We start from the raw sequence: 27502 nt of genomic DNA, 5'->3' as shown, positions 1-27502 counted from the left end.
ATTTAATAGTGGCTATAACACTAAAACTAATCAAAATGAACATTTCTGCATTATTATTAGATTAGCATCAATAACAAACTAAAAACGTACTCATATCTGCTTCTCCTATTTAATTTCACAAGTCCTATTTCTCTAGATGAGATTCTAGCCTTGGTAGGAAGATAAGAACAAAGTTAACTACTTAAGGAATGGGATTATCTCTTTTTCTAAGCTGGTGGTCATATGCTTTGGGAGTCTATGGAGTTACATGATGTCTAATCTCAGTATAACCATGTGAAAATAGAAGCCTAAGTATAAGTGATGTCACAGCTTCAGCTTCTCACCTGAGGCTGGTAACCAACAGTAGCCACACAGCGGTGATCCACAAAAGTGAAAATCCCTTCAATATTGTGTCTGGAGATAAATTCTGTTGGTTGACAAATGTTACTCATGTCTGTACAGTTGGGAGAACTGGTGACCTAAGAGCAAAGAGATCAAAATAAGATAAAATTATTCTCTTCATTGCAGATGTGGTTTTTTCACCTCCACATAACCAACTGTATAGACATAAGGCTCCCAGTTTTAGAAAAGTCTAGAAGTTCACAGCTCATTCAGAATGAGGGGGGGAAAAACCCAAAAAAACATAATCTGTAAAGGCACAAAGCCAAGTACACTTGCACACATACACATTTTACCAAATCCGTAAAGAAAGGAGAAAAAGTTAATTTAACCCAAAAGCCCATGTACTTCTATCTGGCTAGACTGTGGTCAAAGTGACATAGAGTTTCTACAGGTTAAGCAGTGAGTTGCTAACCCATACGTCAGTAGTTCAAACTACTCAGCTGCTCTGGCAGAGAAGGATGAGGCAGTTTCCTCCCATAAAGACTGCTGTTATATACTGTTGAGTAGAGTATGACTTTTAGCAACCCTATGAATAATGCATCTCAAAAACTGCCCTATCCTGTGCCATCCTTACCATCTCCAACACACTTGAGCCCACTGTTACAGTCATTATGTCAGCTCATGTTGTCGCGGGTCTTCCTCTTATACTGATCTTTAACCTTTCCAAACATGACATTCTTTTCCAATCCCAGGTGCTTTCTAACAACATGCCCAAAGCATGTGAGAGGAAGCTTCACTAACCTTGCCTCCAAGAAACACCTTGCTTGCACATTCTCCAAGACATACCTGTTTGTTCTTTTGGAAGTCCATGGGATGGTCAGTGGCGTTCTCCAACACCACAGTTCACAAAATTACTACCATCAAGTTAGAACCAACTCCTACCTGACTGTACATTGGACTTATGGGCTATAAATCACATCAGAGGACACTGTCCATATCTGTCTCATGGAACCACTGATAGATTCAAACTGCCAGAGAAGTGCAGCTTTTGGGTTAGCAATGCAACTCCCTATGAACTAGTCCACTAGAGCTCTGTATGAAAAGAATACAGGTGCGGAAAATTCCTTATACTTGCCTGCAGTCTGCCAATGGCCACTAGGCAAAACTTGCTTCCCTGGCCAGCCTCTGGGTCATCATCTGGGAGGGAGACACCTTTAGGAAGGTGAAGTTGAAAGTTTTAACAGGAATCTCAAACGGAAAAACCAGGCAGTTAAAGAGTTAACATCTATTAAGGCACAAAGAGGCTAGGTATAAAGCAAAAGAGTGAGGAATGATAATAAAGGAAAACAATTACATACAATTAAGTATTTTCACTCTATCTCTCACACACACTCTTTTTTTTTTTACCTACACTGACAGTAGCAAACTGGGGTATAAATCCCATCCAAGTATTCTATAAAACTATGTCAATCAACCCAAATACAGAAAGGCAGTAATTCCATGTCCCCATCACAGGATAAAATACAATCTCTTACTCAATCTGTGATTTTTTTTAACAACCAAAAATGAAAATAAACCAAACATTGAAAGTTATTTATGCTTCTGGAAAAAGAGAAGAGAAGCTAAGGTATCTGGAAAGGGAAACTACTCTTTATTTAGAAAAGTAATGTTTCTTTGTAAAAATCACCATCGTTCTTTCCTACCTGCTGGGGGCCAGGCTTTGATGTAGCCTGTGCAGTGGACCACCACAAAGTGAGGTTCTCCATCCTTCACAGAGCCAAGTCCATTCCTAGATTAACAATCACAGGTATCAGGAGAAAATATGGCCCAGCAAAGCTCCTAAAGGACAATGATGGCTTAGAACCTTTGTCTTTAGACTCTAGTGTATTTGGAAGTCAAGATAACCACTGCTTGGACATTTTCTACATCAAATTGACCACTGTATTTTTTAACCCTGACAAAGTCAATCAACTAAAAATTACTTAACAGAAGAAAAGTAGGTAAAACATAAAGGACAACTTCGAACAGGATAAACAAGAGAAGCTTTAGAAACTCAAAAAATGCCAAAGTGAGGGGCGAGAGGAAGGTAACCAGGAGGTGAACAATGAGGGTGAAGTATGATGAAGAAAAAACTACAGAAAGAATGGTTTAAAATATGATCGTCTATCTCTTTGGCTTTCTTTCTTTAAAATAAATTTATTTTCATTGCTATTTTAACGAAAGTTTACCAAAAAGTTGGATTTTTATTCATTCATGGTTGCACATTTTCCTCTCTCCCCAGTTTACTTTTTTTTCTTTAATATTCATTCTCTCATCATTGCACAATTTCCTCCCCATCTCTTTGGTTTTCAATGCTCTGGCACTCACCTGCATCTGTTCCTGACAAAACTCAGCCTATTCATGGAGACTGGGTCCACAGAGCTATTTCCACACCTGTTTCAAGGAGAGACACAGTGAGCATTTATTTAGGTTGTCTGATCAAAGAATGTTCCATTAGCAGCAACCTGCTAACAAGCTCTGGATACAACTAAACCAAGAAAGCTGGTGGCAATGGCAACATGCCAAAAAGGAAAGCTAAAGTTAAGTCAGGTTTCTTATTTCTAAATCCTACAAATAATGTCTTAGAATTTAAAGACAAATGTCTCATATGCGCTTCAAATGCAAAGCTTCTACAGGACCACCACATTTTCCTGCATTTCAATTTATAATACTTCACAGATACTGTGATTTTCACAGGCTGAAGGTTAATGGCAACCCTGCATCAGCACCATTTTTCCAACAATATACACTCACTTCATGTCTCTGTGTCACATTTTGGCAATTCTTGCAATGTTCAAAATTTTGTAATGCAACGGCACATATAACAGATTAAAACACAGGTTGTAGTTGTTGTTATGGACCACTGAGTTGGAAATGACCCACAGTTAACCCCTCTGGCAGGTTTTCAGAGGCAGTTACACAACAAAAAGTTATGTGTAACAAACAAGTAACAATGTGTTTCTGTGTTATGTATTGTGAAACCAAAATATATGTGACCCACATCACTGCTGTCTTTATTGTAGTAGTCTACACCCAAATTCACATCATTTCCAAGGTAAGCCTATACACACATCAGACCAAACAAAAAACGTCACCCCACTGCCTTTAAGTCGATTCTATCTCACAGCCACCCTATGGGACAAATAAAAATGTAAAACTGCCCTTTAGGGCTTCCAAGGCCATGGTTATTACAGAAAGCAGACTGCTAATCTTTCTCCTGTAATATACATCTGAGGTTGGTAAATGTTTTATTTAAAGGACCAAACAAAATCCAAACCCTGCCTCAGGTTTCTCCTACATAGTAGGAGCTGGTGATTCCAAAATGACAATTTTTTTAGTTAGCAAGTCACATAACTCTCTAATCTACCAGAGGCTCCTGTGCATAAAAAAAGCAGACACTATTTCAACTCTGTAGATCATATACTCTCTGTTGCAGCTATCTAACTCTTTAATGCAAGGAAACAGTCAAAGACTAAATACATATAAATAGGTATGGCTATGTTCTAATAAACCTTATTTATAAATAAAAGACCTTGGTTTTACTAACTTGTAAGCTCTATTAACAGAGCCAGAATACAAATGGTTAATGAATTTGTCTGCCAATCAAACTACTAGCAGGATGGCAATTTCAATCCATCTAGCAGCATCTAGGAACAAAGTGCTGGCAATATTCTTGCCAAAACTCAGACCCTGAAAACCCTACAGCTCAAGCACAGCTCTATTCTGGTATAAATCATGGGACTGTCATGAGTTGACAGTGACCTCATGGTAAATGTTTTCTATTTTTATTTGCTACATTTCATTACTATTTCTCTTGTTCCTGCCTACCTTTCACATTTGCCAAGTCTACATGATGGGATATTATGGGATATTCTTTTCCATACTCACTACTTTTTCTCTCTCATTTCTTTAAAATTATAATAATAAGCCAGACTTTAATACATTAGTATATGCTATGATTATTCTTTTATTAAATGAATTTTAATGAACATTTACAGAGATTTTGGATTGCCATTCATTCATTGTTGCACTTTGCTATGAATTATTCTACGCATTTACTTTCTCTAAGCCTTAAATCTGTCTTGGAGGAAGTGCAATCAGAGTGTTCCTTAGAGGCAAAGGATGGTGACACTCTCTCTTACTTCATACACATTTTCAGGACGAACCAGTTTTTGGAGAAAGACAGCATGCTGGGAAAGGTAGAGGGCCAGAGAAAAAAAGACAGACCCTCAAAGAGCTGGATTGACAAAAGGGGACTAGCACAGTGGGCTGGAGCAGGACAAAAAGTGTGAGGATGGCGCAGGATAGGGCAAAGTTGTTTAGAGTTGCTATGAGTCATATGGACTCAAAAGCTCCAAAATCCAGCAAAAATCCTCAAAACCATTTTATAAGGGCAGTATTACTAATACCCCAATTTCAGATAATGAAACCAAAGGACTGAACAATCATGCAATCAACGATCAGAGTTAGAAGGTGGCAAAGTTAAAATTCAAATCCAGGAGTCTGAGTCTACTTTAAACCACAAAGTCATATAATATTCACATATGTCTCTCTCAGGAAATCTTTCCTAATATTCTACCTATCATTTCTAGTGATCATCTTCTTAATACAATATAGCCAATTTCCATTATACAATTTGCATTTATTTTGAAACTTAAAGTGATTTTTTTTTCTCCCTGTTCAGAAAGGATTATTATCCTTTTTTTTCCACCAGTGCATAGTATAAATTGCTAACTAATACTGACTGAAGACATTATGTTTGAATGCAGCACTGAGTCTCCCAAGTAGGCAAAATGAGCAAAGCTCAACCACCAGAGTTGAAAAAATTTATGGACAAGAAGTTATCATTGAAATTAAATGATGGCAGACATGTCCAAGGAATATTATGAGGATTTGATCCCTTTCTGTAATAGATGAATGTGTGGAGATGGCAACTAGTGGACAGCAAAACAATACTGGAATAGTGGCAATACGAGGAAATAGTATCATCATGTTAGAAGCTTTGGAACATGTATGAATAATGAATGCCTAGCAGAGAAATCAGTTGCTTCCACATTTCCCTTCTCCCAAGGACAAATTTTACTATAAAAGAAAAACCAAGCTTCATACATTTTCATATTAAGGTTTTTGTTCAATAAACTTTTGTAAAAGTACAAAAAAAAAATACTGACTGAAAGACATATGTTGTTGTTGTTAAGTGCTGTCGGGTCACGGGCGACTAATAGTGACCCTATGAAGGAGAGTCCTCGATGCTTGGGTGCCTTTCATCCTCTCTCCAGGTTCATAGGGTTTCTGGAGGCAAGCTATTATGGAAGTGGATGCCACTCCTCCTTCCAAGAAAGACATATAGAAGCCTCAAAATTCTAAAACACACTCAAATAAAATGCAAAAATGGTTTAGATAAATTGATACTGTCTCGTAAGAAGGGAAAAAAATAGACATTTTGAGTCAAACAAATATGGATTAAAATAAAATCCTGTCTTACCTTCTTACCTAACTCATTGCTGTAGTTGGAACTGACTCATAGCTGAGCCTCAATGGGGTTTTCAGAAGATATCAACTGCACACGAAGAGAATGCCCAACTTCCTCCCATGGAGAAATTGGTATATTGGAACAGCCTGCCTTGGGACTGTAGTCTAACTCCCTGCCCCTAAACCATCAGAGTTCCATTATGTAATCTTAGAGAGTTAATTTGTTTAGTCTCTTTTTTATTAGCTAAATGGTAACTAGAAATCTGACTCTATAGGATAGTTGTAGGGATGAAATGAGAAAAAAAGACATAAAGCACCTCTCAAAATATCTGGCCTAGAAAAAGTTCAGTAAATATTTCCCTACCCAACATTTTGTTTTGTTACAACTCATGTGGACCTTAAATGCTAAATTTAATCCAACTGGAACTTGGATTTAAAATTTTAACTTTCACAATGAATCAAACCCTTAGCTCTCGATTATTCTTATGTCCTATTTTCAGTTTGACTCTTACCTCATACGGCAAATAAATGACCTTCTTGAGCCCATACACATCCTCATGGAAGACTGCTGACCTTCCTTTTTCACCGTTCCAGTCTTTAGATCCAAGATACGCCCTAAAGAAGGAAGTGCAGAGCAGTTTGGACTGTCAGTGTGGAGAAATTGGGGTGGGGAGATATGGGAAAGGACACACACACACATACACACACCATGAGAAAAAGAAGATACTGGAGTGAAAAAGAGGCCAGCATCCCATTCACATTCTACAATCTCCTTGCTTGTAACAGAATTAGCCAAGAAGAAGATAGATTTCTCTCCTGCCTCAAAAGCCTAAAATATTTCAATTCTTAGCAAGGAGCTGCACTCTTTAAATTAAAAAACAGTAAGGCAAAGAGCGATGGCCCAGTTGCCAAAGAGACCATGGTGCTCTTTGTGCGGGTGTTGAGTCAGTTTTCAGTTTTCAAACGTGAAGGACTACTCTGCCTCCAGGAGCCAGGCAAGCCAGTCTTGGCCTAGGGTTTAAGGAAGCAGAGGGCTTCAAGCCCAAAAGGGCCCTCAGTTTGCTCAGACATTCCTCTAGAACGTATAGCCCTGATGTACAAGTTGCCGTACCATGGTCACTTGTGGTTGCTGTGAGGCTGAACACTGTGACACAGATGTATCAAATGCATTAATGGCTGGTTACCCAACGCAGACAGAGAGTGGGGTGGAGCTTCCCAATTAAAACAAGCTTGGAAGGAGTGGTATCCATTTCCATAATAGCTTGCCTCTGGAAACCCTATGAACCCAGAGAGAGGATGAAAGGCACCCAAGCGTCAAGGACTCTCCTTCATAGGGTCACTATGAGTTGCCTGCAACTCGATGGCACTTAACAACAAGGCAAAGAGAAGAAGTGAATCTGGCAACCAAGAGGTAAGGATATAAGCTTATATCTGATTTTTTTTTACACACACATTCACTCTTGTCACATGTTCATTGATTTAGAAACAATTTTATATGCTATAGAAACAAATTCTCTCAAGTCAATATGGTTTTCTCCTTTATTACATACAAATAAAAGAGCAACTTTTAGGAAAAAAGAACTAGAAAATGAAATCCATAAAAACATGAAAGAGGGAAAACTAAATAACAGCACTGACATAACCATATTGGAATTTCTTAAATTTCATTTTAACTACCAGTTTTAATCTGCTTCTACTTTAAACTTTTCTCCAGAGTTTCTCAGGAGCAGATGTGACTTGTTTCTTCTAGCCAAACTCTAGCAAAGGGCTGAAGAACATTAAAATTGGAAGGGAGGGGGGGAAAGAACAAGCCAGAAGAGTATGGAATAGATTTAAAAAACAAAGACCCTTATTAACAGTGACTCACCTCTAAAATAAAAACCTGTTATCAGAGAATCTTAGACAAACCCAAGCACAAGCAATAGAAAAACTGCAAGTAAATTACCTACAAATGACATGAAAGCATAGCTAATTCATTCTTACAGAATGATTTAAAAAAATGTAGGCTGACTATTTGCTGTTTGATCTGTATTAATGTTATGGAGCAAATGTAAACTTTTATACACAGATTATCACTATTATAATATTTTTAACTGATATTTATTTTATTGCTTGTCTTATCTTCCTCATGCTAGTACCTTCATTATAAAAGAAATGCTATTTTTTAACCCCTGTAGATTTCACAGTTTAACATCACTTTAGCCTTTGTTAAAGAAAAATGTCTTTAATGTTAGGGGTTTTTTTTCCTTTTTTTAAATTTTATTTTACTAGTTTTAATAAACATTTAGAGATTAAAAGATGAGCCACAAAGCAGATACCTGGAGAAGAATAAAAAAGAACTTATGATGTTCACCAAAGGAGAAAATTCTAGAGGTCTCACTGGATTCACAAAGCCAATTTCTCCACAGGGTGGGTAGGCAGGTACTTCATACTTCACATTAATTACCTCGCCCACCTAATGCTTACCTGTCAGGGCATTTTCAGAAGTAGAAAGCTGCTCACGAAGTTTGTCTACATCATCTGGGTGCACCTGATCATAGAGTGTGCTGCCAAACCATTCAGATTGTGGCTGGTTCAAAACAGGGGTCACAGAATCCGAAACATAAACCACTCGGCCTGTCTCACATGACACAATAAACAGAAAGCCATCTGCTGCCTCCAAGATCAAATGTTTTAGTTCCTGCTCAAGAAAAGGAAAACAAGAATTAATAACGAACTTCAGAAAGCCAAGTATTTCTAAGACTCTTCAGGACATATCTGATCCAAAGCCACCGACTTTCACCTTGTTACCTCCCTGACATTTCTTCTTTATCTTGGGACTCAAAACAAGTAATAAAAAGGTTTACCGTAACAATTCTTTGAATCTAGGTCTTTTTTTAGGATCTTGCTCTACTAATATTTCTACCTTTTCTTTCACCTCAGGCCTATGATTGCTTACCCTCAATTTTATACAAAACTCCTCTCAACTTGAACTCATGTCTCTTTTTCAGTGCCAAGAATATACTATTAGTAAAGCTAAAGTCGCTGCCTCTATTCTTCGCACCTTTTCATTTCTTTCTCAATCATAATGTAGTCTTCACTCTAAAACATTGTTATAATGGGTTTTGTATTGTTTCAGTGTTCTTAAGAGAGCACAATGTTCTCCTATGTGACAACTCAAGTTCCCTTTCCTGGATTTTCATCATTTTATTAAACCACAATACTGATCATACTATTTTATGAACTTTATCTTTTTCCTCTTGCTTCTATGGCACTGTATTGAAACTTATGCTTCCTTCTCAAAAGTTCTTTCTCTGACTCCTTTACTTTCATTTAAGTCTTAGATACACACATGTCCTAAGAGTCCAGCTTAGGTTTTCTCTATTATACCACATTCTACTCCTGGGCTATCACATCCAGTTCTATCAAATATGAATTAGAATTAAAGTCTACATTCTTTTTCTTTCTTAAACTCTGTTGGTGTTTTGTACCACCAAGTGGAACTAACTCATAGCTGACCATCCAGTGGGGTTTCAGAAGTAGTAAATCACAAGGGAAGGAGATTGCCTAGCTTCTTCTCCCAGAGCAGCTGGTGGATTTGAACCATGTGCCTTTGGACTAGCAGTGCAACTCTTTACCACTAACCCACCAGAGCTTCCAAGTATCTGCTGAATGTTCTGATATTCTATTCAAATTAGTATTTTTCTGTTCACTCCTCCATCATATCACATCTGTTAACTCTCCAAAATTGATTATATCTGTGTATAAAACATTTCTTGGCTTTTTACATTAGAGGTCTAATACCATAACCGTACTTTTGTTACTGACTAATGCCTCTCAGCATAATTTGTTTTACTAAACTCAATTTCAGGAGCAAAGATACTGACTTGGTTCCCCATCTTAAAAAAATTCCTCCATGTTCTTCCAGCATTCTTTTTCTCAATTTATATTATCACCTCCTTCCATGCTGAAAATGTAACTACTCTTGAACACACTTAAATGACAACTCAGTTCTACCATATCTACTTTCCAATATTATCGATTCCACATTCCCGGTCCTTGTCATCATTTATCAAGACTAATGTAGTGATCACTTCTATTTTTTAATCTATCCTTAAAATGCTACCAGATGTACTAATCTATTTTTGATGATTCATCAAGGACTATGAATTAAAATCTAAAATCTTTAACATAAAACATGAGCATTCTTTCATTAGGTCCAGCCTTATTATTATTTCCAAAGCATACTATTTTTGATGAATAATTCAATCACTCTCACACTTGTTTTTGCTTGTACAAATCCCAAAATCTGTATTATTCCCTAAATCCTAGTTTCTATATCTATACTTTGACAAGACGTATTACTTTACTGCATGTAACAGAATTATGCTTGTTGTAGTATCTATTAACATGTTTGCTGGCAGCAACAACTACCTCTTACCATTATTTACGTTGCTCTCACAATGCATAGCACCAGCTTTGACTACAGAAAGTGTTTTAACTGCACTTAGTTGAATCGGCATATGCTGGTGTCACATGGGAAAAAACTTACTGTCTCACTGCTACAAAATCTGTGCTATGTATACTTTTCATATATAGCATCCTACTTGGGAAACTGCTATTTTTTTTTTCCTTTTGAATCATATTCTTTCTAATGTTTTCATTAAAAATGGTGAGCTAATACAGTACTTATTTTTTCTTACACTTTCGGATTCTCCAAATATTTCTGTAATAAATAGAGTGTTTTTAAAAATGAAAACAAAAGATAGGTTCTTTGGTGGTGTTTTTCCTGACTATCCTTATTTGGTTTGGTCATTCTATTCTCTTTACCCATTGCCCTAATACATACCTGATTCCATAAAAATTATTAATTTATTTTTTTAAAACCCTTTTCTTCTCTGTATTCATTCACCTGAATCAATTTTCTGTATTGATTCCCATTGCTCTAATACATAACTGATTCTACATAAATTATTAATTTTTTAAAAACAAACCTTTTCTTCTCTATACTCATTCACCTGAATCCATTTTCAATATTGATTTTTTTTCTGTATCACTTTTCTCTATCAATTTTCATTTATGTGCTTATCCTGTTATTCACTTACTGTATTCAGACTAGTAAATTCCTGAAAGGGAGGCACCATTTGCTCTATTATGTTTCACAGTAAATCAAACAGAACATATCATATCCCAACAACTGCTTATTTGATAACTTTTTTCACTAAATCAGAAAGCTGTTTCAAGCAGAAGTAGCAGATTTTTGTCCACCTTCCAAAATCCTACAACTTAACAAGAAGACTAGCTCCAAGAACTTACTAGTTGCTCAGTAAAACTTTATGATGTAAAAGAAAAAAAACACAGAGCTGTCATCAAGGAATTCCCCAGGTTATGTCTTCTCTCTCTGATTCTACTCTTCTTTTACCCTGTAGCTGATTCATAAGTCAAATTCTAAACTATCAACTTGCCAAAGTTTTTTCTCTAGTCTGTTCTATTTCTTACTGCCCTAATGCTAATAAATACTGTAACCAAGGACTGGAAATATTCATTCTTGCGAGAAATTCACTTTCACAGGGACTAAATTTTTTAGTTGAATTATTGGGGAGCTCTGGTGGCCTAGTAGCAGGAAGCTGCACTGCAATCACAGAGGTTCTTGGTTCAAATCCACCAGATGCCCTGCTGGAGAAGGAAGTTCAATCTCCACCAGTACCAGTCAGATCTGATTTGACAGTACACACGCAAAGATAATAAATTAAAAACTTAAAAAAAAAAAAGAGTTGAATTATTAACTTTTAAGCAGTCTACAAACTAGTTTTGCCCCTACCTACAGTCTTCCTCCTTAGGATTACAGTTATGCATCTCAACACAAAACATGTACCAGATTCATGCAGATTCTAGAATCCCTCAGAGCAATGAATTCCAGAGACCTGATCAGTGAGAAAAGATGGCTTGTAGGTGCCATCAGTGGATGTGTTGCCAGTTCCCCGCAAAGACTTCATATGAGAAACTGCCATGCGTAAGATGGTTAGCTTGTCAGGTTTTCGAGCCAGGGCACTACAGGTGGGCACCATGTCTGACAATTCAGTGATGTAGGCTGTCATCTTGTTTCGTCGCCGTCGTTCAATTTCACTATGGTTTTCCCTGCATGGAGAGAGGAAAAGTCCCATCTAGGTGGTCACATCTGGTTACTTAGCAGAAAAAAAGATCATGGATGCCAAAAAGCTGTTGAGAAATGAGCTATTGAGATTTTGTGGTATAAAACCCTTCAGAAGTTAGAATAATGTTTGACAACTTTCTCATGCAAAGCAAGCATGGAATAGAAACATACAGCAGAAAGAAAACAAGCAGATGCTAATTCCCTAAAGCTCCTCGAACTTCATTTTCTACATAAATTACTGCTTCACAACAAAATATGTTTTAAGAAACATGCTGATTTTACTCCTTTAAATTCCTGAAAGAAAAAGCATGTGTTTGGTTGGCTCCATTTTTATTAATGTAGTAAGGGGCTAACTCAACATTTTAATTTCTGTTTCAAGGAATCATGAAATGACCACTTTTTTTTCTAACACAATTATGCTGGCAAGCAGATGATAAAAGATTTAATTCTACAGATCTATAAAATGTTACTACATTTCAAGTGGCTCTTTTACTCCCAACACTAGAAAGCAAAACTGGAAGACTGTCAACTTTATTTATTCTATTAAAAAATCATGGTGACATAGTGGTAAAAATGCACAGCTGTAACCTTAGGGTCAATCATTCCAACCCAGGAGCTATTATGTGGAAGAAAGATGAGTCAGGCTGCTTACATAAAGAATTGCAGTCACAGAAATACTGTGGGCAATTTTACTGAGTCCTATAGAAACAGCATGAGTAAGAACTGACTTCATTGACAGTGGGATGGGTTAACCCACCAACACACAAAAGCCCTGTTTCAATATCTGGACCTGGTGCTGGTGCACTAAGCTTCTCAAGGGCTGCAATTACTACTACTATCATCTACTAGGCATTCACATGGATCTCCAATCTGGAACAAAGTGAACTGGGAAGTAGAAGCAGAGTAGAATGATGAAAAAAAAAGTCTGAAAATGGACCATTAGACCAGGTAAGTAGAACCCATCTTCAACAATGAATTTCTTAAAATTCAGACAAAGTGATACCATCATTAAAAGTGCTAATTCAAAAAAAAAAGAAAAAAAAAAGTGCTAATTCAATAGTTTTCAAACTAGATACTTTTAGAAGCCTTAGTATCCTCCATGGGGATGCCTCAAGGATGGAACCAAACAAGTAATCTTTTTGCTTCCACTTAATCTCTTTATTTACTTCCACTTCCACTTAAGATACCTATTTTAACAAAAGTTCTATGGCAAAAGGAAGAAAACTACTGACAGTATTTATTTTTTTTAAAAAACGATAATCAAGTGGTTAAGTCACTTCTCCAAAGGTTGTCCTCTCCCAATCTAACACTCCTCCCATCACACTATGTGATTTCAGTGATCCTCAGGTTGAAATGGTAGCAAAAGGAGTTTTTACCTGAACTGGAAGAGGTAAGTGATGCATAACAGGGGAAAATAAGAAAAAGTTAAGTGTTGACATTAATGATTCTTAGTGAATCATTCTAAAGCACAGACCAAAAGTACCAAAAAAGTATAGGCACATTATTCTTTCTGCAGTTATTTCTTACTATGGGCAAAAGAAGCCGCTCTAGTGACATGATGGTTAAGGCACTGGAGTATTAAACAAAAGGTTAGCAGCTCAAACCTACCAGTAGCTCCACAGAATAAAGACGAAACAATGTGTGTCCATGATTATTCACAGCCTTCCCAATGGAGCAACTCTACTCTAGACTACAGAATGACTGTAAGTCAGATTCACTTTATAGCAGAGAGTTTTGGTGTGAAAAAGAGCTATGAAGTGTCCTTTACAGTGAGGAAAAAAAAACCCACCTCAGCACATACATCTGTATTTTTCATTACTTGGCCTGAGATATATAAACTTGAAAACCCATTTCCTAGTACTTAAAAGAAAACTGATACACAAATCCAAAAGGTTGGGTTTTCAATGGTCTCATTAAGGCTGCTAAAACTTTTCTGGAAAACAGGAAAATTCAAAGACCAAAGCAAAGCATATACAGTTAAGACACAGTGAATGCCAGTGAATCTCAAGAGTCTACAGAGGAAAATAAAATGAGGATTTTTAGAAGTCTGCAATAAAATCTGAGGCCTAACTACTGGGAACCAATCATAAACAGACTTATCTGTTGGTTTTGTGTTTTTTTTTGGGGGGGGGAAGACTATTTTAATGTTAAAAAGCTAACTGGCACAGCTGCACTGTTTCTAAAAGCTTTCTAGTCTTTGTGACATGTTAGTGCTGAGATAGGAAAAAACACAGAGCAACCATGTTTTTGATGGGAGAAGCCAAAGTACAGATTACACATAAACTTTAGAAAAGTCTTGTCCTTTCTTGCCACAGATAAGGACAAACATAAAGGAAAAGGGAAGGGTAAAAAACTGCAGTCAGAAAAATAATGAGAGAAAGCAGTATCATCTTTTTCAACATGCTAACAGACACTGTTCTCCTACCTGGCAAGTCTCTCCTTATCCGCAGAGCTCTGCTCATCATCTGACCTAGAAACAGAATTAATGAACTAAGCTAAAATTAAAATAAAAAGGAGAAGAAATAAGAAGAAAACTAAAATGAAGCAGAGAAGAGATGAGGGAAACATCGGAAATATAGGCAAGAACCTTGCCTGTAACTTGACAAGGTCACCTGTTAGGATAAAGAAAAAGTTATTTACAGAGCACAAGGTCAATATAAAAGACCAATATTTACGGTAAATTAACATGATATGAACCCCCAGAAAAGTATTTTAGTTATCAAACTCTGTAGAGACCAAAGATACGTACAATTAAATGTAAACCAACCAAGAAATTTAGGAATTCATTCTTACAAACTGCTTCTAAGCTGGAAAGAAAAGTGATATTCACGTATGTTATTCTAGAATTTTTTAAAGGGCAATTCAAAGTATTTAATTTAGTAATAATAAATACAGTACAACACACACTCAAGAAAAAGTAACAAACCAAGTTTCACTAGACAAATAATACAAATGTACTAAGAACTATGTTTCTGTTTCTCCCCCCTCTCAATTTGGTGAGCAGGATACGGATCTTAAAACTTTGAAAGTGGTCATCTAAGACATAAATAGTCTCTATCTGTCTAGAGCAATAAAAAAAAGAATGAAACCCAATAATCAGAGAGGAGGCTAAGTTGAGAAGCTAGTTGTCTCCAGGAACTCGTATTCCCTCCTTTGTCATTACAGAATGTCTGGATCAAAGACTAAAAGATCAGATAAAATGGTGGGGGAGAGGGTACTGTGGAACAAAATTTCAAATTTCTTATAGGCCCAGACTTACTGGACCCACTGAGGCTAGAGGAAATGTAAAATCTTTTGTCCTAAGAAAATTTTTAAACCCTGAACCAAACTACCTCCTCATATCATTTTCAAATTAAATTAATACAGATTAATTCATAAAGAACATTCACCTAGACCACTGAGCTCTTTTAAAGAACTATCTATATAGGATAAAACAGACAGCTCCAAAGTATGGACAAGTAATTCATGAAGCAGTAAATCAAAGTCAATGGTGATGAAAGAGTATAGTATGGAAAGAGAGAGTGAAAACTGATGGCATACCATGAAGTGACTAATGTCACTGCACTGCAGATGTAGAAAGTCCTGAATGAGTATATATGATCTGATAGGTATATTTTCATAAAAATATTTTTTAAAAATCCTAAATTATTGACACATTCCCTTATCATTAATTTGTTCCTAAAACAGCTCTTAATTTCTATTTAGTCACTTTGTCATTTTTGTGCAATAAAGCCACAACAATCTGGATCCTCACTGAGTAATTTCCAAAGAAAGCATAACCTCGACCCAAGCAGATATATGCACACCCATGTTTATGGCAGCTCTGTTTACAATCGAAAAGAGTTAGAAACAACCTAAGTGCCCATCAACAAATGAATGGATAGAGAAGCTGTGGTATATTCACATAATGGAATACTACACTGCACTGAAAAACAAGGAACTCAAAATGGGTATATCTCAGTCACAAAAGGACAAATACTGAATAGTGTCACTGTTTTAATGGGACTGAAATCGGGGTTGGGGAAGACTGAGAAAGATGGGATAAATTATGTATACTGCATTGAAACAGATGAGGGAGAGAACTGTTTAAAAGGGATATATGGTTAGGTATTATTGTCATGACAGGAGTCCAGAATGAAGGCTGCAAAGTGGAGTGGACTTGGGGGGGAGGGATTGTGTAACAGTGAAAGAATTTTTCTTTTACTTTTCAAAAAGAGCGAACTGGGCGGGAGGTTGGCCAGGGAGAAAAGTGCAACTATGAATGAATGGAAATCCAAAGTCTCTGTAAACTTCCATTAAAATTCATTTTAAAAAATAATAAAATAATTGCCAGTAAGGTTCTCCAGAAAACTGAGAAACTGTAAATACTGGTAGCATCTGAATAAATCTAAAAGTATTGCTCTGTCACTGTACTAGTAATCAATTTCATACACATATACAGTTAAACAATACATTTATATAATTAAGTAATTATACAGATCTTAATTAATTATACAGCTCATAATTAATTATATAATCCTTTATGCAGGTCTGTATCATTTAATGACCATTCAGCAATGACTGAGTACATATATGTCTGTGGTTCCATAAGGTACATTTTTGTTTGGTTGGTTTTTTAAAAGGAAAGTAGTTCTTTCTCCTTTTACTATTTATTAATAATAATTTTAAATACTCCATACCTAGCTCTTGCAGCACTGGTCTGGTGAGGTTTAAAACATGTCTCTAGGTACAGGGTCTTGGGCATTTTCTTATGGGCTAAAGGTGACAATGGAGGCATTTAGGCCCAGGCTCTCCTGCTGCTCAGAGAGGCAAAACAGGGGTAAGGTGGGGCATAATCGACTCTCCCTGGGACACCCAACCACTACTGATCCAGTCAATTATCGCTACCACTAGCACTGGCAGCTTCTACCAACTTCTGCCAGTAACTCCAGCAGGAATGAGGACAATTGGAAGGAGGTACTCAAGGTTTCAGCATGGTGCTCACACTATCTAAATAAATTGTTGTTGTTGTTGTTGTTGTGTGCCGCTTGCGACTCATAGCGACCCTATGTACAATAGCCCTAAAACTTGCTCTATCCTGTGCCAACTGCACTGCCTCTGACACACCCATCTTGATTACCCCAGTCAATGAATCAAGCCACCTCACAGAGCATCTTTCCCCTCCTACGCCGTCCCTCCACCCACCCAAGCATGATGTCCCGCTCCAAGGACCTGTCCCTCCTCACAACATGTCCAAAGTATGTCAGACAAAGCCCCAGAATCCTTGCCTCCAAGGAGTAGCCTGGTTTAACCCTCTCCAAGATGAATCTGTTTGTTTTCTTAGCAGTCCATGGTACCCTCAATACCTCCAGCACCACAGCTCAAAGGCATCAATTCTCCTTCTATCCTCGTCATTGTCCAACTCTCTGATGCATAATAAAGTGATTTCAAAGACCATGGCCTGTATCAGACGCACCTTAGTCTCCAGAGTGACACCACTGCTCTTCAGTACCCTGGAGAGGTCCCTTACAGCAGACTTTCCCATCGCAATGCGTCTTTTAATTTCCTGACTACCAGTGCCAAGAGTGTTGACCATGGAGCCAAGCAGACTAACGTTGTTCACAATCTCAATCTCTTCATCATCTATCCTAATGCTGCCAATTGGCCCAGTGGTGAGAATCTCTGTCATCTTGACACTGAGCCTCAATCCATACTGAAGGCTGCAGTCCTTGACCCTCTCTGCAGCAAGTGCATGAGGTCCTCCTAAGTTTCAGCAAGCAGGGTTGTGTCGTCTGCATAACGCAAACTGTTAATAGATCTTCCACCAATCCTGAGGGAGCACTTCTCCTCATAGAGCCCAGCCACTCGAATAATCTGTTCTGCATACAGGGTAAAAAGGTATGGAGATAGGACACATCCCTGGTGTACACCTTTCCCAATTTTGAACCATGCAGTGTTTTCCTGCTCTGTTCTGATGACTGCCTCTTGGTCCAAGTACAGGTTTCACGTTAGCACGATCAAGTGTTCACGGATTCCCATTCTTCTCAGAGTCAGCCACAGTTTGTTACGATCCACACGGTCAAACGCCTTTGCATAATCAATGAAACACATATACATTCCTCTGAATTACATGCCTGTAATATGGATCTCTCTGTGTTACACCTGTTTATGTGCGTGCATGCATGTGTATGTTGTTAGATATGTACTGTCAAGCTGCCTGCAACTCACAGCAACCCTATATACAACAGCCTAAAATCTTGCTCTATCCTGTGCCAATCTTATTGTCTCTGACACACCTAATCCCTTTATGCCAGTCACTGAATCAACCCATCTCATTCCTCTCCTGTGTTGTCACTCCACCCTCCCAAGCGTAACGTCCCTCTCCAAGGACTGGTCCCTCCTTGCAACATGTCCAAAGTGTGTCAGGCAAATCTTCAGGATCCTTGCCTCCAAGGAGCAGCCTGGTCTCACCCTCTCTAGGACAAAGCTGTTTGTTCTCCTAGCAGTCCATGGTATATTTAATATTCTTCTCCAGCACCACAGCTCAAAGGCATTAATTTTCCTATCATCCCTAGTCACTGTACAGCTTTCTGATGCATAGCAAGTAATTGCAAAGACCATGGCCTGAATCAGACACACCTTAGTCTCAAGACTGACGTTGGTGCTCTTCAGTACTTCGGAGAGGTCTCTGACAGCAGACTTTCCCCAGTGCAATATGTTTTTCAATTTCCTGGCTGCTAGTACCAAAAGTGTTGATTATGAACACACACACACACACACAGTAGAAGGTTCAAAGAAAGAGTCTCAGTTTAAATTACAAAAGTAACAGAATAAAAGACTATAGCCATTAAAAATAGCAAGCACAATGACTTATTATGTAGAAGTTTCCATAAGATGAACATAAAGACACACACAAAATAGCATAGTAATAATGAAATAATGAGAATCATGTAAAATTTTATATGTTATTATTTTTGTGTACTGAAGAGACCCTCTGGCCGGTTTTCAGAAGCAGTTAATCACACGGGAGGAGAATCCCCATCATTTCCCCAGGGAACTAACCATGTGTTTAAAAAAACCAAAACAAAAAAACGCATGCAATGGGACCTTCTAAGAATCAAATCCCTATGCACATCCAAAAACTTCTCCAACAGGGTAAAAAGGGAAGCCACTGACTGGGAAAAAGTATTTGGTAATAACATATCAGATAAGGGACTTATATCCAGAATTTATGAAATACTTGAGCACCGCAACAAGGTAAATAATCCAATAGAAAAATGGGCACAGGATATGAACAAGCACTTCACCGAAGATGACATTCAGATGGCTAACAAGCACATGAAGAAATGCTCAAAATCCCTAGCCCTAAGAGAGATGCAAATTAAAACAACTATGAGATATCATCTCACCCCAGTCAAAATAGCAAAATTTAACAGAACAGCAAGTAACAAATGCTGGCGAGGTAGTGGAGAAACTGGAACCCTGATTCACTGTTGGTGGGAGTGTAAAATGGTGCAACCCCTGTGGAAAGCGGTATGGTGCTTTCTCAAAAAGTTGCAAATAGAGATACCATTTGACCCAGCAATTCCACTACTGGGAATATAAGCCGAAGAGACCATAAGTACCATCCAAGCAGATATATGCACACCCATGTTTATTGCAGCTTCGATCACAATAGCAAGGAGTTGGAAACAACCTAAGTGCCCATCAACAAACGAATGGACAGAGAAGCTGTGGTATATTCGCACAATGGAATACTATGGTGCATTGAAAAACAAGGAACTCATGCAATATTATTCAAAATGGTTGACTATGGAGAACATTATGCTGAGTGAAATATCCCAGTCACAAAAGGACAAATATTGCATGGTGCCACTGTTGTAGAACAGGACTGACCTTGGGGTTGGGGAGAGACTGAGTAAGAGTGGTTCAATAATGTATACTGCACTGAAACAGAGGAGGGAGAAAACTGTTTAAAAGAGATATGTGATTAGGTATTTCTGTCATGACAGGAGTCATGGCTACATGGTGGAGTGGACCTGGGGGAGGGTTTGTAAAACAATGAAAGAATCTTTTCTTTTACTTTTCCAAGAGGGTAGTGTTCTGGGCGGGGGAGCCTTGGGAGGGGATAAATTACAACAATGAATTAATGGAAATCCAAAGCCTCTGTAAATTTTCACTGAAATTAATAACAAATTTAAATTAAAAAAAGAATTAAGTTAGAGTAAGGATGGCAATGGATTTATAACTGCTCAAGCTAATAACACTACATCATGGCATGGAGGAGGAATAGTGGAAATGTATCCACATTTACAACATTCCTCTTACCAAAATCATTTATGGAAAATAGGTACTGCATTGGAACATGTCAACGAAGCACAGACATTCCTCTGGTACTCACTGACTTCTGCCAAGATCCAGCTGACATTGGCAATAACGTTAAAATAAATGATGGTTAAAATAGCATGTTATGTTTTCAGAGTTTTGTTTTTTCTGTAATTTTGATAAAAACACTGTGAACCACTAATGCAGCTTAAAAGAGTAGTTCTCAAATATCTACAATTAAAATTTCATTTTTGAGTTGGCTTACATTTTAAAAACTTTACAAGTATATAATGCAATTATTCTTGATAAGTAATTTCTTCAAACACCTCTTAAATTTATTCTTTCATTTCCTACTGTTACTGACACCATTAGGTGTCCCAGGCCCAGGCCCTCAGGATTTTATAGCTGCCTTATTATTTCAACAGATTTCCATCTACTTTCCTTACTACAGTCTCTTTCTTCTACCACAGAAAATCCCTAACAAAGCATTTTCTGTATTATTGTTAGGTGGCACGGAGTTGGCTCCGACCCGTACTGACCATATACACAACAGAATGAAGCCCTGCCTGCTGCTGGGTTTAAGTCCATTTTTACAGTTACTGTGTCATTCCATTGTGTTGAGAGTCTTCTTCTCTTTCAAGGCTCCTGCTCATTCCCACGCATGATGTTCTTCTCCAGGTACTGGCCCCTTTTGATAAACAGACCAAAGTATCTGAGATGAAGTCTCCCCATTCTCACTTCTTAGGAGCACACTCTAGCTGGAATTCTTCCTCCTCAAAACCTGTGAGGGCATCATTCTGCTGCCAAATATTGTTTAAACTACTTGGTTTGATATTTCTTGGCCCTTATGTAAGTGTTCTTCAAAGTACAGACCCAGGACCAGCATCAGTGGCAATGAATAATCAGTTGATTACTGATTTAATGGGTAATTTGTTGCTCAACTGAGTATTGGGTTTTAAAAGAACAGACCACCATTATTCTTGAGTGGCTGCAAATTTAATTTTGAAACAAATGTATCACTACTAGTAATATATAGTGTAAACTTTCTGAAAACATAAAACTGAGTAAAAAATTTATTGTTTAACTTTTTAATATATTTTCATTAATTTTACAGATTTTCTTCCCACCTACCCCACTCCCCATCCACCCAGTCCACCTCACAATGCACCCTTGTTGCAGACTGTTCTCATACATATAATGCATAATTATATATTCCCTTTAGGACAGTTCTCATCTACTTTTATACAGTGGTCACTATCTATCCACTCTTTCCCCATTTTCTCCCCACACCCCTCATGTCTGTCCTATTTTATAACTTTGGTGTTATGCAGTATCTGTCCTTTTGTGACTGAGATATTTCACAGCATAATATCTTCCAGTCTCCCCCAAGTGTGTAATGCTTTACAAGTTCATTGTTTTTTAATTCTGTATAATATTCATTGTGTGAATGTATCCAAGTTTTTCTATCCTATCATTGATAGGCACTTGGGTTGCTTTCATCTCTTTGCTATTGTGAATAACAACAATAAACATGGATGTATATACATCTGCTTGAGTCACGGCTCTGATTTCTTTAGGGTACACTCCAAATAGTGGAGTACCTAGGTGAAATGGTATTTCTATTTCCAACTTTTTTTGGTTTGTTTGTTTTTTATTAAAAATATGGAATGCTTCACAAATTTGTATGTCATCCTTGTATAGGGGCCATGCTAATCTTCTCTGTATTGTTCCAATTTTAGTATATGTGCTGCAGAAGCGAGCACTATTTCCAACTTTTTAAAAAAATGCCAGATCATCTTCCATTGTGGCTATACCATTTTACATTCCCATCAGCAGTAAATAAGAATTCCAATCTCTCCACAATCTTGACAGCATTTGCTATTAGCTGCCCTGCTGAAGTATGCTACAGCTGCTGGGGTAAGATAATATCTCATGGTTGTTTTGATGTATGTAGATTTTTATAGACCCATTCAATAATAAATACAACCATATACCCAAATTAATATGTATTTTGTTACTGGGGACACCAGAAAACAAACTACTATAGTTAACTATCACATCCATAAACATCACTTAGAAATATAATAGCATGAGTTTGTTATGGTATCATTTGAACACAAATAATACTTATAAGACTATTCATCACCTTTCAGAATAGGAAAGAAAAGAGACAGAGAAATTCATTCTCGTCCAGACAAAATTAACAGCCAATATGCTCAAATTGTTTGGTTTCACAAAATGGACCAAAATGTTCTATTTGATTACCTGGCAAACCGCTCCTTATCATTAGACATCTGATCATCATCACATCTGAAGAAGAAGAAAAAATAATTCAATTAAAGCAAATTTCTTGCAATACCTACCTCCCTCTAAAATGAAAACTAAAAAAGGGGTAAAAATATCCTACAGGGGGAAAAGGTCAACAGAAAAGCATCACAAGAGGTACTAATAACAGCTCACAGAACTTTAAAAGTCCGTTGCTATTCCTTGTCAAGTTTCTTATTTCCTCTTTTATCCTTATCAGACACCACATAAAATGATTATGATCTTATGGGGACATACCAACTGCCCTGTGAGCACCATTCTATGGTTAAGAAAAGTTTAAAATTATAGTTTAAACAATGCATTTTATCTTTTTGATCTAGGATATGCAATCCATTCCTCCAAATAACTTCCACTTAATATAAATCCTATTTGCTATTCCTAGAAACTAGAAGAAAAAAGTTAGGATATACTGAGAGAAGAAGACCTAATTCACAAAATGCCAGAGAGGTGTCCTCTTTTGGGTTTACTGTGCAGCTTTCAATGGACTACCCCTCCAGAGCTCCCCAAACTGAAATAAGAGACCTATAATTTACATATCAACCTTTAATCTCAAGAATACCTATTTCAAATCCTTGCTACTCAGGTATGGTCTGTGGAACAAAAGTTGCCGCATCATCTACCTTTCAAAAATGCAAAAGCATGGGTCTTAACCTAGACCCAGTGAACCAAAGTCTTCTTCTCAAAAACCCTAGGTGGATCTATATGCATATTTAAGTTCGGATAGCACCATTCTAGACACTCATGGGGGCACTGGCTGGTCAGTGGTAGAATTCTTGCCTTGTATATAGAGGGTCAGGGTCAATTCATGACCAATTTATCTCATGCACAGCAGCAATATTAATATTTCACTGGAGGATTTCATGTGGCTTTGTTACTATGACTTTAGCAGAGCTTAAGATGGACAAGGAAGAAAAGTTTGGCCATCTACTTCCAAATACCAGTCAATGAAAATTCTATAGGTCATAATAGTCTGATTTGCAAATGATCATAGGAACTGAAAAGTGTTTTGCTTTGCTGTATACGTGGGTAGAATGGAGGCAGAAACCAGACAGGCAGCAGCCAACAATAAAGATAATAATGACCCTGATACCATAGCTAGAGTTTTAAAGCCTCATATGCTTAAAAATTATTTTACAAATGTCTTGAGAATAAAATAAAAGGACTTGAACAAAGTAATGCATAAGAAAGCAGGTAAGTTAGAAGTGGCAAAAATGTAACTATTAAGAAGATTTAATGTTGAATTTACAGATTTACTGCTAATAAAAAGTTTCCACTCATTGATCAGAGTGTAAAACTCCAATTCTTTTTAAAATGTACTGATGGTCAAATAAAGAAATCTGGTCCTCTCACAGGTAGTTTTTGTGCTTTTTAAGATTGGGGAAGGACAAATGAACCTCTCTGCATCTGCACATCATTTGTGACTGACAGATTACAAACAGAGGCAATGATTAGGACTAGAATCTTGGTAGGTTAAAAGAAAATACTGACTGCCCCCACACCATTTATATTCATAACACAGTTACAACACTGTTACTATATACTATATTCACTGCTGCTGAATTAAAATTAACTCAGAGCTGATCCTCAAGCAGGCTTCCAGAGGCTATAAATCACAGGGGAGGAGACTGCCATCTTTCTTCCTTCACACCACAGGTAAGAAAGACAAGGCCTCCGGGTTACCAGCACAACTCCCTTTGGACTAAGCCACCAGACCTCCACTATTAGCATCTATCCATCTAGCATTTTAGCTATTGTTAGTTGCCATTCATCAGCTCTGATTCATGGCAATCTTACTTTATATGTAACAGAACAAACTGTTGTCCTGTCTCAAACCATATTCATGACCTTTTTGGTTCTTACTTATTGAAATATAGAATACCCCAGGGGAGTGCCTGGAACACACAGAAATTGTTTTTACAGCTCTATTCCTTGGCTGCTTGATAATCTTCATATGTTATGGTATCTTTCTTCTCAAATCTATGTCTAATCTGCTCTTTTTATATTTAAGATACAACCTATATACACACATGCATAGACAATCCTACAATAACACTGCCTTCATTAACATAACAAGTAAAACCCATTGCCGAATTATATTAGGCATCATTGGTTTAGGGGTCAGAATTCTTGCACCTGTTGTTTCTTTGGGGGGAGGGGTGGGAGAAGTGTTGAAAAACACAATTCTGTTTTTAATATTTGGTACACAATTGTTGGAGTCATTGTTGCAGCCATTGTGTAGTGCCCTCCAAGTTAGCAGGCTCATCTTCTAGCACCGCTGCTGTTGTTACTGTTATGTGCCGGCAAGTCACCTGTGACTCATATGTACAATAGCTCTGAACCCTGCCCTGAGCCCATATCACTAACTCCGACACACCCACCCCCATTAACCCAGTCACTGTATCAATCCATCTCATCCAGGGTCTTCCTCTCCTGCACTGTCTCACCATCCTTCCAAGCATGATGTTCTTCTTTAGGGACTGGCTCTCCCTGGCCATATGCCCAAAGCATGTGATACAGAGCTTCAAAATCCTTGTGTCCAAGGAGCGGCCTGGTTTCACCTTCTCTAGAATAAACTGGATAATTTTCTGTTCAGAAGCAGAGCATTTTCATCAGCCAAATTTAGAAAGAAGATTGACAGACTTGTCTTCCTTGTCTGTTTAGTCTAGCAGCTCTGATGAAACCAGTCCACCACAGATGACCCTGCTGATAAGCAAAGCACTAGTGGCACAGCTTTGGCATCACAATAACACACAAGCCACCACAATAGTATAAAAACTAAAAGACAAACGGCAAATTATTATCATTAAGGGTTTTCAGCTGAGTAATTCTCAGTAAAGCTGTTTTTCAGTTTAGCTTTCCCCTGAAAGGTATTTTCCCAGAAATCTCTTCCCTTCATCACATTTTTTAGACTAATTAAGTTAAACTGTCAAGTTCCTTCTTGGAGACCTACTGTTATTTATAACAATTTCTTCATGGTCGCCAACTAATAGACCTTGTTTCCATGAGCACCTTTTTAAATTATCATTTTTCTTTTATATTGGTTTGCATATAAGGTTTGTATAAACTGTATTTCATTTACATACACTGTGACCAAGGGTATCTTGTGAAGGCTTACCAACTAATCAGTGGTCATAAACTCAGTGCTTAACTTCAAACTTTACAAAAGACAAATGGGAAAAAAATGTTACTACACTAAATAAAATCAAACAATGGCAAGCAACTGGTATCTTCTATGTAAAAACTGTACAGAATCCTTTCTGTAAAAACAAAATCTAGAAAGATTATGAGTGTGCATGTGTGCACATAGCTGCATTAACTGTCTACATATACTTGCATACAAACTGAGTATTCTAGAAGGATACTAACTGGAAACTTTAGCTATCTAAAGGGGAAGGTTCTAACAGTTTGAAATTAAGTTAACATGCCCTTTATAAAAATTATGCCATGCAAATATATTAATTTTTCCAACTAAAAAAGTTTGCTAATAAGACTAATGAATAAAATGACATATAATCTGGGTTGTTGTTCTTGTGCACCATTGAGTAGAAACAATCCAGCACCAACTGACCCTCCAGTGGGTTTTCAGAGGCAGTTAATGACATGGGAGGAGATTGTCCATCCTTCTCCTGTGGAGCAGCTGGTGGATTTGAACTGCATGTTTTGGGTACTCATAATTAATTTTTTAAATGGCTTTCTTATTTTAGATTAATCATAAATCAAATGTATTTTACTCTGCAATGCAGACTACCTGGGTAATATTTTTAACTTTAGAAAAAAGAAAAGCAGGTTGCAATTAAAGTAAATCTTGCTCTTAACTGCTTTTCTCACTAAAAAACAACCCAAGGAACAAATCATCAATGAAGAGTACCCCTTTCTTAGAAAGAGTTCATTCATCAAGCTATTAAAAAATCCATTTTAACGTCCTATAAGAAAGACTCAAGGACACAAAATACAATTCCTGTTCTGTAGGAATTAACAAGTATCACATGGTGTGACAGAATAGAAGACGAACAATTCTCCAATAAAGAATGTCTCACAGTATCCACTAGCTTTTGTAATATCACTCCACATACACACTAATTCAGTAATGTCTTGGGCATGACTTGTTTTTGCCAATGGGATGTTAACAAATGTGATACAAAGGAGAAACCAAATAAGCTCTTGCACACTGGACCATGCCCTTTGAATTACACCCATCACCATGTGAAAACAATCAGTCTGGCCTCCATTAGGACAAAAGATCACAAAAAGAAAGATATCTAACTGAATCTAGTCCCACTGACAAGCTAGCTAAATAGTCTTACAAATGAACCGAGGCAAATGAGCCCTTTCCTCTCTGAGGCTCTTCTTCTGTAGAATTAACAGAACACTTGATATTTATGTGAGGTATAATATACAATGTGATGCCGCTTAGGCCCCAAACCAAAAAATAATAATACAAGGCAAAAATAAAAAGACACTCGTATGTTAAATTTTACCAGATTTTTTTTTACTAGAAAAAATTCATTTAAAATCTTACCTTAAGAATTTACTGTTCCCATCTCCATCATCATCAAAATCTAGCCTGGGAAAAGTCAAGAAAAAAATTCAGTAAGTCTACTTCCAGTAAAGCTATTAAAAAATTATAAACTCTTAACCCGCAAGCTACCTTACACACCACCTCAAGTCATGAAGAAAGTAAGTAGTAAACGTAGTCAAACAAAACTATGTTACATCAAGGCCTCTTCCTTGTAACGCCAAACCAGGCCAAGAAGCTGGACAATAGAAAAAGAATACCTACAGCCACCTCAGCACTTTCCAAAAGGAGTCAGTCATTCACTTCTGCCTAGTTTTACATCAGAAGAGTATAACCTCTACAGAAGGAGCAGAAACCCACTCAAAGAGGATTTCAATAATTTCTAAACTTAT

General features: G+C 37.3%; 1 protein-coding gene across 1 annotated transcript in view; it reads right to left on the bottom strand.

Annotated features, from left to right (window-relative positions):
- Window positions 1–27502, bottom strand: part of ARNT (aryl hydrocarbon receptor nuclear translocator) — a 66585-nt gene that overhangs the window by 19727 nt on the left and 19356 nt on the right. The window contains 10 exon segments of the mRNA XM_006900123.1: window positions 324–458; window positions 1457–1533; window positions 2025–2110; window positions 2689–2754; window positions 6345–6447; window positions 8299–8512; window positions 11736–11949; window positions 14391–14435; window positions 22535–22579; window positions 27114–27158. Of these exon segments, the coding sequence (XP_006900185.1) occupies window positions 324–458; window positions 1457–1533; window positions 2025–2110; window positions 2689–2754; window positions 6345–6447; window positions 8299–8512; window positions 11736–11949; window positions 14391–14435; window positions 22535–22579; window positions 27114–27158 (1030 nt within the window).

Source organism: Elephantulus edwardii, unplaced genomic scaffold (assembly GCF_000299155.1).
Source record: "Elephantulus edwardii isolate Elephantulus edwardi_28Jun2011 unplaced genomic scaffold, EleEdw1.0 scaffold00273, whole genome shotgun sequence".
NCBI lineage: Eukaryota > Metazoa > Chordata > Mammalia > Macroscelidea > Macroscelididae > Elephantulus > Elephantulus edwardii.
Note: the sequence above shows the minus strand (reverse complement) of the source record. Positions and strands in the feature narration are given on the sequence as shown.